This window comes from Myripristis murdjan, chromosome 17 (genome assembly GCF_902150065.1).
Source record: "Myripristis murdjan chromosome 17, fMyrMur1.1, whole genome shotgun sequence".
NCBI lineage: Eukaryota > Metazoa > Chordata > Actinopteri > Holocentriformes > Holocentridae > Myripristis > Myripristis murdjan.
Genome location: NC_043996.1, coordinates 6,001,931 through 6,019,610, shown reverse-complemented (window position 1 = coordinate 6,019,610; position 17,680 = coordinate 6,001,931). Strand labels below are relative to the sequence as shown.

The following is a 17,680-nucleotide window of genomic DNA, read 5'->3' as shown; positions in this document are numbered from 1 at the left end:
ATAAGACTCAGTGTAGTGGCTGTTAATATTAATTTGGAATCGCTTGTCTGAAGCACAAATGTAAATATCAAGAAATGAGTTCTGTAGTTGCTGTCCAGGCTGCAGCACAGTAGAGATGGGCCTCGGAAACACTTGCCACCAAATTCAAGGAATACAAATTGTGTTGTTTTAGGTCAGTGAAGCCAAACGCAACGCGAGGAAAAAAGTCTTTTCTCTCCTCATTATCGGCCACCAGGAAACATAAGGAGAATACAATATTTCAAGTGACACTGTGCGGCCTCATCATGTTGCTGTTGTCACTCGCTAACAGAACTGAGGCAGATGACAGGAGAGCGCTCGCTGTCATTCAGTTTCTATGCTCTTCAAGCATAATGACCACATACTCGGCAGGACCTGCTGCACCACGACAAGCTAATTAGCCAGCTAGTCTAAGAGCAAATTATAATGACATTGTGTTAGTGCTGCACTAATGTGCTAGTGATGCACAGGGGTGTTTTCTCTCTCTCTTCCTCTCTCTTTATCTTTAGTGCCTTAACAATGGCATGTTCAGGGCCAATTAAAAATAGAGAGCGCTCTGCACACTTGAGGCCTGTCTGTACAACTCCATAAAGGCCAGTGCCCTGCTACTGTCTAAGGTATTCAGAAGAACAGATTTATTATTATTCCAATGTAGGCCACTTTCACCTTCCATTACAATGATGGCTGAACTTAGAGAACACGGAGGCTGGTATGAAAAATGAATTAGCAAAAGACGAAGTGTTCCTGCTATGGATGCTACATGCATTCATGCTACTGTTGTTCAGAGGTGAGCGCTGCATAGCTGGAATAGAAACATATTGTTTTCATTTGCATGCAATATTTTAGAATTTACTAAGGAGGACACTGCATGCACGAGGAATTTAGCACAGAACACACTGCTGTATTTTTGTTGTTGGCTCAAGCATTAAACGATCAGCAAGCCTGCCATTCAACTTTTTTTAAATACTTTATTATTATTATTATTACTTTCCCATCACAGAAAGATCTCATACAAATAAAAAAGACCAAACAAAACAAGATGCAGAAGGCCGTTCCATTTCTATAGACAAGATGGTGTAAACAAATTACTATTTTTTTTTTTTTTTTTTTTTGTAAGTGAATGTTATGATCCCAAACTGTTTACCTCTCCCACAATAGTCTGTCTGTCTGTCTGTCTGTTTGTTAGCAAGATATCTCATGAAGTTATGAACACATTTATGTGAATTTTCAGGAACACAATGCCCCCAGTCTAAGTTGATCTAAGTCAATTAGTTAATTTTGATGATGAACAGAATCTGGAATTGTCATGATTGCATGCCATGATTATTCTCTGCCATAATTATTATGCTGTATACATGTGGAGCATTCATGATTTTCAAATGGACTGCTAAACAGCATGGTAAACACGATAAACAGATCTTTACAGAGGCTGCAGCTTTGCAAGTTGGAGAATTTTTTCAGCGGCGAGGGTTTGAGATCTACCTGTGCCATCTAATATTAAAACGGCTTTACCTACTGTAGAAGTGGAAACCTGCAAATGCACAGGTTCAGCGGGCAATCAAGTAATCTGAAATAACAGCCTGAGAGGCTGAAAGGTATTACAGGCCATACAGAGAGGAGCATGGACATACTCCAAAGGCAGGCTTCAATCAAGTTAAATCCTTTGCCCCATCAACTCACTCGCACTAGCAAACCCGCTGGGAATTGTTCACACTTTGGTCATGCGTGATGGGCAGAAAAATTCCCTCCTGAGGATTCACTCTAAGAGATTTTTCAAAGTGGCGTCTCAGAGTAGAGGCCTGGTGGCAAACTGGTGATCAATCACAAACTAAATGTCTCATGCGACAACACAAACACAATTTCATTTTGTAGTTTCTAGCATCTAATCTCTTCAAAAAAAAAAAAAAAAAGAGAGGAGAAATAGCGAGGAAATGCTTTGACATTAGGCTTCTGGTTGGCACTTTTGGCAAACCTTGCATGTCTACCAGAGCACAGACTCTTGTAAATTGAAATTCATTTTTTTCAGAGCAGGATGCATAAGTACACAAACATTACCCTGAGGCTCAGGCAACAAGTAATGAGCATGATCTGTCGGAAGACTCGCAAAGAAAAAGCATGAACTCTTGCTTTTATGTGATACAGTCAACTAGGAAACTCACCAATAATGTGGTAAGACCAAATCCCATACACCACAGTGATATTTTTATTATTTTCATTATTCATGTTCCCGCTTAGGACGTAATCCTTCTTTAAGATTACATTTTTTCAAGTTCAATACACTGGAAGTCTGTGAGGCGAGAGGGTAGGTGGTTGAGCACTGGTGGACCGGCAGAGAGAAGCAAGCAGTGACCTGAGACAATATGTCAGATGAACCTTGTTAACCCCTTCCGCTGCGTTCACGCCGCCTTGTTTGTGCATAGGTTGTCAGAGAACGGGAAGAGTGAATGCCGCCTCTCTGAAAAGAGCGAGCAGCAGCCTCCAGAGCATGACTTGGTTCAAGTGATGCTCTTTCGAAAACCATGCCAGGCAACAACAAAAATCTATCACATGAGCAGCCACATAAAATGCACTGCATTCGCTGCACGGCACTGTGGGGGGATATGTTGGTGGGTGGTTTACATTGGTTTCTATGGCGCTTTTTCAGGCAGGATGAGGCATGATGGAGCAAAATGCCTTCAGCTGGTTTAAATGCCTGCCATTGTATGCTTCATTCTCCCTCAGTTCTTAATCATAAAAAGAGAGGGAAATATTCTAAATGGGAATATAGTCTCATGTCATTTAGTTCACATGAATAGAGAACTGTCTAATCCTAATCATCAAAGTCTATAGGTTGGAGGTATTTAGATTCATTATGTGTTGAGTGATGGTCTGAGTAGAGGATATAATTTGCAATAATGACCAGTGCTCATTATTTCTCCTCCATTCAGGTCCTGAACTCTGTGAAAATCATTATGTGGGGGAAATCAGAATGAAGGGGCGCTCTTTAAACCCAAACCCTCCAGGTCTCATTTGCTAATAAAATTCACAGAGGTCACACCCGCAGAAAAGCACGGCAGCCGCTCCGGAAATGTCAATGAAGACAGGGCTATTCTCACTTTCTGCCACCAATCAAAAATGCTCTCGCTGTGAGGGTTAGGCTGTTAATGTGAACAGCCGTGGCCCCCACTCAATTTTCCAGAACTTTCGCTGTGTCCTTTGAAACATGAAAGGGGCCGGATAAAATAACACTGAATAAGTTTGGGCTCCCCCATATAAGGAGGTTCTGGCAGGCTTCTTTGACAATGTCGAACAGATTCACCCGAAACCATCCATCATGCCGCACACGTTTCAGCCCAGGCTTTTTAGTCAGGTGGAACAGCAAGTGACCCTTATTATGTTCCATGGCAGCATCCTTTGTTGCTGGGCGTCAATCAGCCGCAGTTCTTAATGCCTTAATATGTCATCTTAATATACTGTTGGCTCTCCATAGTAATGTTCCCTTAATGATCCATTTGCCTGCAACAAACACATTATACAACCACAGAGACTGTTCACTTGAGTCACCTAGCTAGATCATTAGCTGTAATGGTACCTACCATGCATGCTAATGTGAAATACAGTACGCAAATGTGTCCTCCATCATGACAGCACAACATGCCGTCATAATCCTGTTTATAGCAAAGCGTGCAATCCCATTTGGTCGGACCGTCGCACAATGCATCCTCGCCCCACAAAACACTAAACGCTAAATTGGAAATCTCAGTCTGTCGTCTCCAGGAATTAATTCACGAATTGATCAGACGAGGTAATTTGCTGTTCTGTTTCGTCCCTTAATCATATAATGGGGTTTCTCCTTAACCCCGCAACCTTGCCAACACCACGCGAGGCGCGAGTTTCACTCAAAGTTGGGAACGCCTCAGAGGCAATTAGCTTATTTTCACATCACGGACCCCTCCCTCGTCCACCCCATTGACGGCAAATCTCATCTTTTGCTGATGTGATTTAAATTCTGATTAAATTTCTGACGTCCTTCAGTCAGTGGGTGTTCTCTTCGCTCACATTTTAAGTGGCCGCCGTTCTTCTTCTTTCATTTGAACGGCGCATCAACAGCAGTGGCGGCCCAGGTAACACTCAAGGCCAATTCATTACCCCTTGATGACATGGTAAAAATGGAAACCTTCTGTCTTTTAAAACGATCCCTCTTATCCATATGCATTGGCCACACACAGAGAATGGCACCCTTCTAGGTTCAAGAGTGAGTTGCATTAGCATTATGAACCTGCGACAAGAAAGCGCCAGAATGAGAGAAGATGGCCATTACCCTGTGAAGAACCTCATTCTGTCAATCCCTCACCATTGTCTAAGTGTCATTATCGACCAAGGGCACGCAATCAAAACAAAAGACTCTGAGCAACAGTGAGACAAAACACATGCAATTTCTTTCCCTCAACATATTTAGAGGCAGACATTAAGAATACAACAATAAGCCATTCAGCTGGAGCTGCATTTCCTATTGTGCTTAGCATAATACAAAAACCCTAATTAATCTCAGTTAGAGGACCTTCGTTCTCCTCCTCTTGCCATTATTCCCCAGAACGAGTCTCAGGGGAGACACAGGGAGCAGCAGCCTACTGCTGGCAACATGCATGACACCATCAGAGAGGAGGCTGCCTCTGCACCAGCTGGGGCTCACTAAAAACAGCTTCCTTTTTAATGGCATCTGGACACCCCCCGCAGCACAACACAGCAAACTTCCACATCAAGTCAGCCTAATCCATTCTTCTCCCAGTCCACTGTGCTGCACTGGGGAACTTTTTAACACCTGATGGGAAATCGAAAATTTCTCTTTTGAGCAGCCCACCAAGCCGTTCTATCAGACATGATGTCTTTGATTCAAGTGTGTCAATTTTCTCTCCAAGTGACACGCAATCCAGCCCCAGTGCCTGATTCTTTTCAGCAGAAGTGGGGGACTGAGTCCAACTCCAGTCTCCGAGGCTGAGCGAGTGTCGTCTTGGCTGAGATGGTTTTATTATCATGATCCAGGACAGATGAGGCTTGTTGGTGCTGACAGGACTGACAGTGACAGTTCTGCCGGCGGTGTCTCCAGTTGGCTTGGGAGAGGGAACATACTGGGGTGTGCCCAAGCAGACATGCAGAGTCTCAGAACTGGGCTGAGCCACCCTAAAGGAGCCAAAGCATGCAATCAGAGCTGCGTGGAGGGATAAACAAGGCTACTCTCCGTCCAGACGTAGCAATTAGGTGGGGAGCGGATCTTTGTAAACAACCAAGAGCTTCAGGCCCGGTTTGAATTTGTGTCTTTTCCTTCATGTGGCCACGGGGCTCCTTCTGCTCACTGCATTTCATCCCTATTTTGCGTTCTGGTACTCTTTTATTTACATGTTGGGATGGGATTGGGCCAGATTGCTCTTTGGTTGCAGTATGAGCTTGCAGTATGAAGCAGAGTCCTCAAAATTGTACATACGGCCTCTCATAGTTGTATGCTCACTAATTTACAACTGTGACAACCACCCTAATTTGGGATGCTTTGCCTTGATTTCACAAGATTTTAACATACCTGATTAAATCCAGATAATAATAACCAGGTTTCATGTTTTTGTATCATAATCTTAAATAAAAGCTGAATGAAACTTCAAATTATATTGTTTAATGAGCATGTTTTTATCTCTCATAAGAATTAATTGATGTTTCAATCCAAGTTGGAGCCGCAGGTTTTTAATGAATTTTAATGGGCACAGAATATAGATCATATGTCATTTTTAACGACATTATTTGGATATATATCTGTACAACCATTTTAAAAAAGGTGTTTGAGTTGGTAATTCCTTGTGTTCAGTGGCCACTCTAATTCTATTTCCATCCTGGCACAGCGGGAAGGATAACAATCTGTTCTGTGAGCATGATAAGGTCGTTTTGCGGAGATTCATAAGTACAGGCTGAGAGTGAGACAGCAATCAGAGGTGCGATAGCTTTTCCACCGGTGTGGCTTTCACCTAAATGCATTTCTACCCATCAACCCCCTCTCCTGTAAGCCCTAAAACAATTTCAGCCGTCAAGTGCACTACATTTCACATCTCTTTCAATGTGGTCAAAGAGGAGAGATTACAATTTCGCATGGCAGGGTGAGTGCTCACGCTCGAGCGTCGGAGAAAGAGCTGCAACCTGTTAATTACCCACGATTCAAGATGCACAGGTAGAAAACAAGCCTGTCTGAAGTGCACTCAGACTGAGAGGCACAATCAGAGACGCCTCGGAACCAGACATGGGATTTTAATCAGATATGTTAAATTTAGACCGCGCGCACGATGTTAATTTGTAGGTCAAGGCTTTTCCAGATTCCGCGGTAACCTTTGCCTGGCCGCCATGTGTCCCGACATAAATCAATTGCAATGGAAAAAGTAGATACTTCCCCCTCCATGGCAGGTAATTTCTCCGGGGCAGTTCGACACACACCCTGACACACACACAAACAGGTCCAGGCACCGGCTGCTTAAAATTAGTGAGGGCCTGCTAATTAATTCCCACTCTGTCACTGTGGGGGCCCGGTGCAATCTATCTGTGATGCAGCCTTTGTGAGATTAGGCGTCAGATAGCAGAGGAAAACAATATCCATTAGTTTGCAACACTACCTTTGTTATAACAAGGGAAAAAAATGCCGTTCCATTAGTCTAATTCCTTAGGTGCCTTCAGCTCGGTGGCAGTGATATCTCCTCATTTCAAATCAAATGAAAAGCGATCAATGGAACATTAAAGAGACAAATTGTGTGCGGCAGACACAAAATGCAGGGAAGGCATTCTAATGAATTTCAATATGTGGCTGATGGAAAGAATTCTTTAATTAAAATGGATTTGGGTATTTTGATATCAAATGCGCTCCTGTCGCTTTTGTCTCAATTCACGCCGTTGTCACAAAGAACCTGGGAGGCAGATATTGATGTGGAATGAGGGCGTATCATCATCCCACATCAATGAGATCAAGAGAGGGAAATGGTGGCGCGACACGAGAGGAGAATGCGTAAATATAACCGCCTCTTTAAAGCGCGGGACAGTCATTTTCGAGATTAAATAGCCATCAGAAAATACATCAGTTTTAATCAATAATAATTAGTCTCTATCTCTGTTGTAGGTTGCAGGTCTAGCTTTGATAGACCTTTCCTACACTGACTTAAATTCTTCTCTTCTTTTTCTTTTTTTTGGCATTTCTGCTTTATTTGATAGTGACAGTAGGACAGCAAATGTGAATTTCTTGCAAATGTTTGGGTCATTTCTACTTATTATACTGTAAATTTGCACATTGCCCACATCTATGCACATTGTATACATCTATGCACATGTTTTTTTGCACATTGGGTACTTAGATCTCTGGTGTCATCTTTTATTCTTTATTTTTTATTTATTTAATCTTGTAATCTGTGGATACTGTTGAAAACTGTGAATTTCCTTCGGGATGAATAAAGTATCTATCTATCTATCTATCTATCTATCTATCTATCTATCTATCTATCTATTTCTTGCTAAAGATGCTCACTGATTTTTTTCCCCATGTTTTTGAAAGAAATCAAACCGTTTGCTCAAAGGGAGTTTCAAACACAAGAATTGTGCAGCCACATTTTTAAACATGTTGCCTGTGTTTAAAAAATGGCTGCATTTTGACACAGGTCGCCGCTGCAAGGACTTAATCAGCCTTGATTCGCACTGTGCGTTCTGCCGTGCAAGTCCCGGCTTGAATACTTTTTCAACAAATGGATACTTCCTATTTAGAATATGTCCTTTAGAATATGTTATCTCTGACAGAAAGCCGTCTGTGTGGATGAATCTTTGTTTAGTGCAACTGAATGCTGCACAGCATTGACAAGTGTGAAATGCCCACACTTTTTTTTTTCACTGACGTATTCACTCCTCTCCTCGGAGCCAGTGTCACCTTCCTTACCTGAGGGCATCCAAGGATCTGATGAAGGCTTCTCTCTGGTATTGGCCTGCTCCCATTCAAGGTCATCTTCTCTGCCTTGGCTGTACCCACATGCTGCCAGTGGCTTCTCAAAGTTACAATTGCCTGTGACAAAAGGAAGAAATTTATATTGTTACACAGCTTTTCCATTAACTTGAGGCCCAAATGAATGAACACATAAATTACATTCCCCTTTTTTTCCCTACCAGCGGTATTCATAATGCAATATGCCAGACAATGAGATGCATTTAAGTGAGACAGAGTGAAGGATTACTGTAGCAGGCGAGGCACAACATACATTACCGTCATTAGCAACACGGCAGTCCAATTTCACAATGACAAGTATGAAGTGTCCAAACTCCATCATCGTTAGGCATTATGTTCCCAAACTGCACCACCATCTAGGATAAATTGATTTTTGCTGCTTGCCGGCCATAGAACTTTGCTGCTCATAGGCCCTTACTCCGCAGAGCCCCTCTAATCCTTTTTACAAGCTGCTTGCAAAATGACAGCAAGTAACCATTAGGGCCAGGCTTCAACAAGACTTGGCGTGTGATCGATTAATACAAATACCCTTTTATTCCTCACACCTTAAAGGCCATGTGGAGTATGTGAAAGTTGAGCTTTTTTTTTTTTTTTTTTTTTTACCCCAAAGTGCTTTTCAATCTACTCATAAATCTAAAAGAAGGCATGTCAGAACAATATCTTGTGGAAAAGGAGTCCATACTGAGTAAAAAAAAAAAAAAAAAAGAAAAGAAAGAAAGAAAGAAATAAACAGCTCTGAGGTGGCTTTTACACCGTGGGTGATCCTTTTCAGGGAGATGTCTTGGAAGAGTGCTGTGCAAAATTAAACAAAAAAAAAAAAAAAAAGAGAGAGAGAGAGAGAGAGAGAGAGATTTTATGCTGCTCAAGATTCAGCAGTGTACTTGTTGATAAGAGGCTTCACTTTGCTGGGATTCTCACGAAAAAGAAACTGTACATTCTGAGCCTGCTCTGAGTGTTTGCACATTTCCTAATAAGTTTCTAAGCACCGATGACATACAAATTTTATTGCCTCAGGGAATGTCCTTTGAGCCGGAATCTGTGCCAGGCCAAAACCAATATCTCATCTCTTACAAGCTCCCTGTGACATTCTGCCGCATAAAGGCTATGAGCTAGGGTCTTTGTTTTCCCATTTATCTCTGTGGTGACATTTACAATACATGTGAAAATGAGTGGCCAAACGAGGAGAACACAGGATAATTAATATCCAGCTCTATAGGGCAGCTACTAATGATATATTTGCTGCTTTGTCTTGTTTGAGTGGGTGGACATAGAATTGCCAATATATCACTGGATTGGTAAAAGGTTGAGGATTTGTTAAGATCTTGTCGAGAAATTCATTGGCTTGCAGCAAACATATCGCTGAACTGCGAGCTGTGACTGGTTAGGACTGCCTGCGTAGGCGACAGCAGTGAATGCCAGTCTCTCAGAGGCAGCGAGTCAATCACCCACAATATCACCGAGCTACCTTTCTATCTCTTTTTTTTCAGAGCTGCCACAAAGCAGGCTGGAGACTCCTCTGTGAGACTGGCAACTGATGGCAAATGATGTTTCCTTCCCCACACTTAAATGCAATTTTCAGGATGTGATGGTAGGTTCTGGCTTTTAATCTCAAACCGTATTCACTGAAGCATGCCAGGAACACTGTTACCACACTGTCACTGTGTAAAAAAAAAAAAAAAAAAAAAACAACCTCAGATCATATTTACAGAGAGATTCTTGGAGTTGTATGCTATTTCTCATAGAGGTATCGCCGTCAAATGGCAAGAGGCTTACACTGTCAAACTTGATCAGGGTTTGCAGCACCTGAGAAAATGATTCATTACAAATAGAGACAGAGTGCAATTAAGTTCCACACACCCTGGGGGGATACACCAGTTCAACCCTGTCCATTGATTTTGTATTGAATGAAGGTGCCTCCTAGGCTTCTGACGTCATCACGTCAAAAGTCCCCATCAGTTTGCTTCACACCTCATTCAGCTGGATTCAGCATCAGACACTGAGCTTTCTGGTGGTATCTATGTGTATGTTTGGTTCAAACTGACATGAATTGTGGAAAACCAGCTTATTTTTGTTAGTAAAATGCTGTCCCAGTGATAGTGTATTGTGCTGCAAGAGCATAGGTTGTGCACAACACTGGTAGCTTGACAGTGAAAACTGGAGACAGCAAGCAACCTTAAAAATAGTGGACTAAATGTGAACATAATTTCCATCAAGAAATTCACATATGTACCATGGGCTTGTTGGAATCTGTATCTGTTTGCATTTTTAAATGTTTTAAAGTAACTAAGTACATCTGCCCGTGTCCAGTTTTGGGCCATTTTACTTGAGCATTTCCATTTAGTGAGACTTTTACTGCACTAAATTCCAAAAAGCAATATATTGCTCTATCTGACAGCTGTGGACGCTACTTACCTTACATACACTAAACACGCAATACGATGCATTGTTAGAGTTCCAACTAGCCAAAAGAATATGGAGCAGTTATATTGAAATACCTCTCACAGGATAACGCATCAGTAATTTAACCATTCTCAAGGACTACTCTTACTTTTCATACCTAAGCACATTTTACAGCTAATATTTCTAGTCTTTAATCACGTAACATTTGGAGTTTTTTTCCCACTACATTATTGCAACTTTAACCCCTTTTGATCCTTTTTATTCCCTTTTTATCTGTCTAATGATGGTAAAATTATTTGTAAAGTATTTTTTTACCCTTTGAACCTGAACGTAGTCTATAAAAGACACTAGTTTTCTTCATTCATTCTATTCATTGTACTAAGGCCCCTTTCAACCTGCATGTGTCCAGCTACAGCAGAACGACACACACCTCATAGACAGGGAATCTTGGGCGGTGAATGTGAATGAGAAAGCCTCTTCAATTACCATGGACGGGACTTTGAGCAAGGCACTTAACCGCCAGCTGCTCCGGTGGCGTTTGCGGTGGCCGACAGTAGGAAACTACAGCTGTACTGGACAGCTCCCTGGTGTGAGTGTGGGGGACTCAGAGGATGTGAAACTGTGTGGTGCTACAAAAAAATAAATAAATAGATAAATAAATAAAGCAACTCCTGTTTGCTCAGTCAACCCTCTCTGGATAAATAAATAAAAATGTGTGTGTTGCAAAGATGTAACTTGGTGAAAATTTACATGAATCTTTGGCTCTGGCGTCATGGAGACTGGCTTAGTTCCATCAATATTTTGACTCGATAGTTCCAAGATCCTTCCCCCTGTACCGCCCACCTCCCTCTCACAGCATGGTGGAGCTCAAACAAACCCAAAGAGGTGGCTTTTATTAGTGTTTGATATTCAAATCGATGGCATTGCCGAGGGGAGAAATGAATTCAGAGTCAGTGGGTGACGGGGGTGAAGGGAGAATGTGGAATGTTGAAGGGAAAAGCCATCAGAGAGAATAAGCACAAAGCAGAGCCCACTTTGAGAGGTATAATTTTTTTTTTTTTTAATGCCGACTCTGTGTTTAATAATAACTCAGGAGAGTAACAAAGTTGAGGTCCCGGTTCGAACCTCCATCCCCTGCCAAGACTTCACAAAAGACATCATCAGCAGTCACATCAAGTCATATATTAATCATTCAAAGGATTGTAAAATAGCAAAAAAATCCACTGTTCTATTTGGATTGAACGTGTTGTCAGAGGGAGGCCGGAAAAACATTCAAACTGGAGGACACAGGAGATTAATGAGGAATAATACTCAATATAAAAATGCAAATATGCTACCCCATTGGCCTAGAACTGTTTGATGCATAACAGTGAACATGATGAACAACATTTTTTCAAAGCAAGAACGTAATCTGGAATTTTATCAGGATGTAAAGCCATGTTAGACTGACAAGATACATGTGAGACTGTATTTATAAATCTTAGTTCTGAATGACAAAATGTGCCCACAACCACACAGCACCACCCTGTCTAGCCTCGTCTTAACCTTTTCTGTGTATTTTGCAATTGATTTTCCATGGAGCTGACATGGATCTGAGATGAGGGGACAAGACAGACTCTCGCTTTTGTTTATGGCCAACCAGGACAACGAGATCACTTAAAGACAATACTGCTTTTTCACTGTCAATAGCAGCTCTGTGTACTGAATGTTAACTTGCACTCAATACACTGCCCTATTCTTTCCCGTTCATTACTTTTGCTGGCCAACTTTGATCATTAAATCAGGGCCACAGAAATATTGAGCCCTAATTCATTTCTCTCCATTAGCATGTCTCTATATACAGTATGAACGAGTGAGTCTCATTGCTTTGATTTGTTTGCATGATGCATGTGGCTCTGGCTATCAGATTTCAGAATTGGGAAATACTCCAGCACCAATTATAACAGAGCTGATATAGTACCAGTGCTGGTATGAACTGAACTCTCCAAGGGAAAATATGAAAGTGCGCCTCAAATCTTGATATACAGAAACTGCACCTTGTTAGAAGCTTTCTTGCCATAACTAACGACTGCTACAAAAAAGACAATCACATGTTGAACACAATCTATACAAGTCAGAGTTTTGCAATTGAAAGAGGCTGTACACATGCATGCAAATGAGCAAACTGATCAATAGCATTATATCAGTCCCTCTCCCTGTAGGAGGTTTATATCAGTGCCAGTGTGTGGCACAAGCTACATATAATCGGCCTCGACAGCTGCTGAAATAGATATCCCAACAAGACACTGCCAACTCTCTGAGGGAGATTTAACTTTCAATAAAAGCATCTATGAGGTGTGGGTAGTCTGGGAGTGGAGATGAATGTGCTCCACCCTGTCAACATTTCCCTTTCAAGAGAAGCAGGCGGCTTGAAGCTAAAAAGGTGGCCCTAGATATGTCATTAAACAATTTATTCCTGAGTGAGAACACACAATGGTCTTTATATTCTCACACAGAGTGCATTTCAAAGAAATCTATCCATCTTTTACTGGACTGAGCCAGAGGCCAGAATCAATATCTCAACCCCTCAAAGCTGGAGCCAATTTCTCCTAAAGATTTTCAAGTGAGACTTAAAAGGCCTTTTGTTATTGCACCTGTAACAAAAGTTAACTTTCACCATTAAAAGCTGTGTTTGTGAAAGTTTTGTGGAGTGCTATACACATCAGGCTCTGGATGCCAATGAATGGAAAAAAAAAAAAGAAAAGATGTCTGGTAAAGCATATAAAGTGAAAAATAGTGGGGGTCGAACAAGCTGGCCCTCAATAGTGTCAGTGTTCAAAATACAGCTTCATGATGAGGCTGGAATTCACGTCACTCCTTCCAGCCATGTTTTACAGCCTTTCTTGCATATTGGCAAGATTACAGTTTCACAACAATAACAGTGGTTTCTGTCCTTGCCTCACCTTCATTATTGTGTTTTATAAAGCTCCAATAAGCAAATATGAGGACCATTCAGACTAAACTGTCCAATAACGTGGAATAAGCATGTAATGTACCTAACTGATATATCGCTTGGTCAATATTATTATTTTTTTTAGAGAACATAATACAGGAAAAGTTGCTTTGGCTAATTTAGTGAATGAAATGAATATTTGATCATTTTTTCTTAATTCAATGTGAATGTATATGTATATTTTTTATTGTTATTTAGTCTTTATTCAAATGTTCAGCAGTTGACTGATATTGAACAATACTGACTACTGTTTATTTAGCTATTTATTTATTCTTTATTTTTTCAGTGTGCATTTCTACAATTGGTTGACAGCGTATAATATTGTCGAAAATTCTTTAATAAAGTTAACTTAAAAAAATCAGTACATCGGCTGATGTATCAGTAATCTGTGAATTTTCCCCCTCTAAAATCAGTATCAGTCTATAATACCATATCGGTCGGGCACTAGTCTTAACTGTCCTCACTCACATCTATCCTCTGCAATTTCAATGATTGCAGCTTTAAGAAGATAGCAGGGATATATAGCTAATAGCTGATAGAGGAGCTGACTGAAGCGGATTTGACACCAACAGAAATTAACAGCGTTTAACTCACTGCATGACACAGATAGATGATAGCATTTTTCTTGAAAGATTTTTTTTTTTTTTTTTTTTTTGGCGTGTGTGCCTTGATTTGACAGGGCATGCTGGAAAGAGAGAGGGTCCTACAGGCAAGACCTGAGCCCAGAACTTTGTGGGTGCATGTTATGCCCCTTAGCTATAGGCTCTCAACATATAAGCCGCCCCTATATGATGGTAATTGCTGTGGAATTAACTAGCAGTCACGATTCTAAGCAGTAATTTTGAGAAAAAGAGACAAAGGCTGAGTGACAATAATAGGCAAATGAACAGCAGTGTCACTTGCATGGTGTGTGCTGCAGCTTGTATGGCATTAGACAGAGTTTCCTCCCAGGGAGACACTGAGCCCTTTCCAGCATCGCCACTGCCTCAGTCCCTGTGGCAGATATCATTGCTGCAAGACCTCCTTAGCCCCACTGCCAATTCTGCAATTACCAGCCTTCCAACCTGTTCTGTCTGGCTAGGAAATCGCAGGTCTGCTCTTCGCCCCGGTCTGCCTCAATGGCTGCACTTGTTTTAACAAACATCTTGTCTGCTGGCGTCCCCGTAGACTGAAACCACAAGGCAATCTCGGGTAATTTAAAACCAATGTCGACTATCTCCCTCTACCATGGCCAGTTTGGAGCTTCAGAATCCTGCAGCTAAGCCCCTTAGGGACTGATAGGCCTTTTCACTCTGGCCCTATTTCACTTATCTATTGGCAGCTCCTGCCAAGTCCTATCTCTGCCCTGAATTGCATGTATATATACTGTCTGTTTGGGGACTTTGAACTCTGGGAAGGGATTTAGACAATCAATCTCAATATCATTATCAATCACGTCTTGCTGTTCCCCACATTGATTCAAGGGGAAATAAAGAAGTTGGAGTAGAGATTTCCACTGATAATCTGCCTGGCTGAGCCATGCACTTGTCAGCGATGTTTTGCAAAGCAAAGCCGACTAACCGCATCCAGCGTGTCAGTATCAGCATGGAAACACAACACAGTGCTGCGATGGTGAAATATGTCTGATGATGCAGAAATGTAGAAAGTATTTTGGCTTAACAACACAGCACGCAGATTTAGAATAAAACAACCCTCGGCGCTATGTTTAGTTCAAAGCCCGCTCATTATAAGAACACCTTATTGTCTTGTCAATCTAATATCAACTTGATGAATGTGCTTTACAGCAGGAGTACTACATAGTTCCTGATCAAATCCACCCTTGTGCACGGTTAGATGTACATTGAAGATGACAGACAGTCTTCTCCTTAGATATGCTAAATTTTGACAGATGATTTTCGAGCTATGCATGCCAGGCACAAGGCTCCTGACGCTCTCTTCCACCGTGCCTGTCAAGAACTTCCAGTAAATGACTTCAAATCCATCTCCATTTTGTATAACCTGCCAGGCGCCAATTAAGATGAATATGGAATCTAACTGGGAGACATGAGTGATCCTCATTGTCATCATTCTCTTAAGTAATAAAAATGAGGACTTCAGGTCCGTCTGCATAGAGGAAACCTGTGGTGATAACATCAAACATTATGTTAATTTTTCACTTTCTGGAGGTCCATTTTGAATCATGGCTTGCCAAAACACTTCAGCAAGGTTACAGTCAGACTTGAATCATGCAGCTTGTAGGGGGGAGGATGGGCTACTGCTCTTCCACACCCTAAGAAAGCAGGAGAGAGTCCAAATGTTGAAGATCAGATTTAATCTGATTGGGAGACTGAGAACAACCACCTGCTGTGCTCATGTAAATGTATGAGGGAGGCCGAGCGAGCGGTAAGTGGAGTGTTTAGTTTGCAGAGCAGCGGCTTAGGCGCATCTTGACTCTGGCTTGACAGCAACAAGACTGGTTAACAATGGCTCTCCTCCCATTGTTCCCAGCATCATCATTCCTTTCTGTATCCGCGGAGAGAGAGAGAGCCGCTGTCTGTCTCGCTGCCTCTGCTCTCCAGAGGGAAGCGAGAGAGAGAATTAGGCTGTTTCCTATTCAGCTTAATGCCTGTTGATATGCTGAATGGCAGAGCGAAATGGGCTTGTTTGGCTTTCCATTTTCCTGTGTTCAACATACCCTAGAAATGATATGGTGACTGAGCACAAAAGGCGCTCTATTAAAATCAGTGTTTATTTGTTACAAAAGTTAAAGCCACATCTCCCGCACACAGGCCTGTGGCAGACGAACGTGGCAGAGGAAGAAATGTATTTTGATCGCTGGAGTGAGGGAAAGCTGTGAAAATGCTCCGGCTAAATCTGCATGGCATATGAATATTTCTCCTAAGTGTCATTTTCTCGCCATGTGTGAATTGCCTGTTTGTTGTGTTACTGAACTTTACCCAGTCCTGCTTACTCAACCCGTGATGATGGTGTACAGTGGAATTGCTACCCGGCATATTGATTCACAACAAGGTTCCGGTTCAATACTATGAGGCTGGAAATAAAAGTTCCTCCAGCTTGGTAGGCGATCACCTTCGATCAGATGTGATGGGCCACCTGGCCTGAACTACAAATGAAAAAGGCTCAATGGAAAACAATAAGAGGAGAAATCTCCCAGGTTTCCTTTGGAAAATAGATCGGCACTCGGACTGAGAGCCCACTGAAAGAGGAAGAGGAACAAACGCCCTGCCTCTGCTCGATGATGAAAACCCCCCTGGCTCACTCCAATAGAGAACAGCAGCCCCTTCCACCAGTGGATGACCCTTCAGAGTGAGCCCCTGCAATCCTCCCAAAACCTGCTAAGTCAACAAGCCTTTGAATTCTTTGCCTGAACCATGAAACAAAGAAGCTGAAATGCTAATGTCACGATCGGTAACCCCCCCCCTTTTCCTCTCTCGGAGTTTCCCAGACTCCAATTTGTCAAACATGCAAGTAACAATGCCAGAAATTAGCCCGAAGAGAGTTCGCCTCCAGAGGAGAGAATGATTATGTTTGATCATGAAATAAACAAGAGCATTAACATGCTTTGTTGCTTTTCTAGATCTGGAACAAATGCTTATTTTTATGTGTGGAGGAGGGGATAACTCAAGGTTGAATGTCAAAGCATTAGAAAATCACTAAAGCTAATTAGAAAATGTAGAAGAATAGAAGAAAGGTTGGATCAATCCCTCCTGAGAAGAGGAGAAAATCTAGGCCACGAGGCTTGCACATTCAGGCGGAGTTATCAGCTCGATGAAATATCATTACTTTGCTTTCGCGCCATGACTTATCATCGATCGCATCTGCGGCGCATTTAAAATAATTCCCGACCACACACACGGCCGCGTCGAGCCGGCCGGCGTGCGGGCAGGACAGGCGGCGCGCTGCACGCGGGAGAAAGGTGGAGCCAAGTCCAGGTGAAAGGTTACAGTGTGGATCTGAGCGCTGCCTTGACAGGTGTGGCTGAAGAGATTTCGATCCCAGTGGGAGCGGTTTCAAAGCACTGTCTTAGGGTCTTCCCCTGCACACTTCAAACACATTCAGACCCTTTGTTTCTCTGTAGAAGCCCCATAAATCAGCTACCTGAAAGAAAACCCTGTGGCCAGCCTTAATCCTCCTGGGTCAGGGGGGAGCGGATGTGGAAGGCAGAGGCATATAAGCCCACTTTAAAAATCACTGTGTATACCGGGGACTTGTTGTGCTTGGCAACAGGAGAGGCTGCAAACTGGTCACTGCAAATCCCAAACAAGTTGGATTGCTGGCTC

At 42.2% G+C, this 17,680-nt stretch overlaps 1 protein-coding gene across 1 annotated transcript in view; it reads right to left on the bottom strand.

Moving 5' to 3' along the window:
• The window catches only part of LOC115375623 (receptor-type tyrosine-protein phosphatase mu), a 153,688-nt gene that overhangs the window by 111,418 nt on the left and 24,590 nt on the right, over positions 1–17,680 (bottom strand). Inside the window, exon 2 of the mRNA XM_030075087.1 lies at positions 7,946–8,068. Coding sequence (XP_029930947.1) covers positions 7,946–8,068 — 123 coding nt within the window. The remainder of the gene's footprint in view (positions 1–7,945; positions 8,069–17,680) is intronic.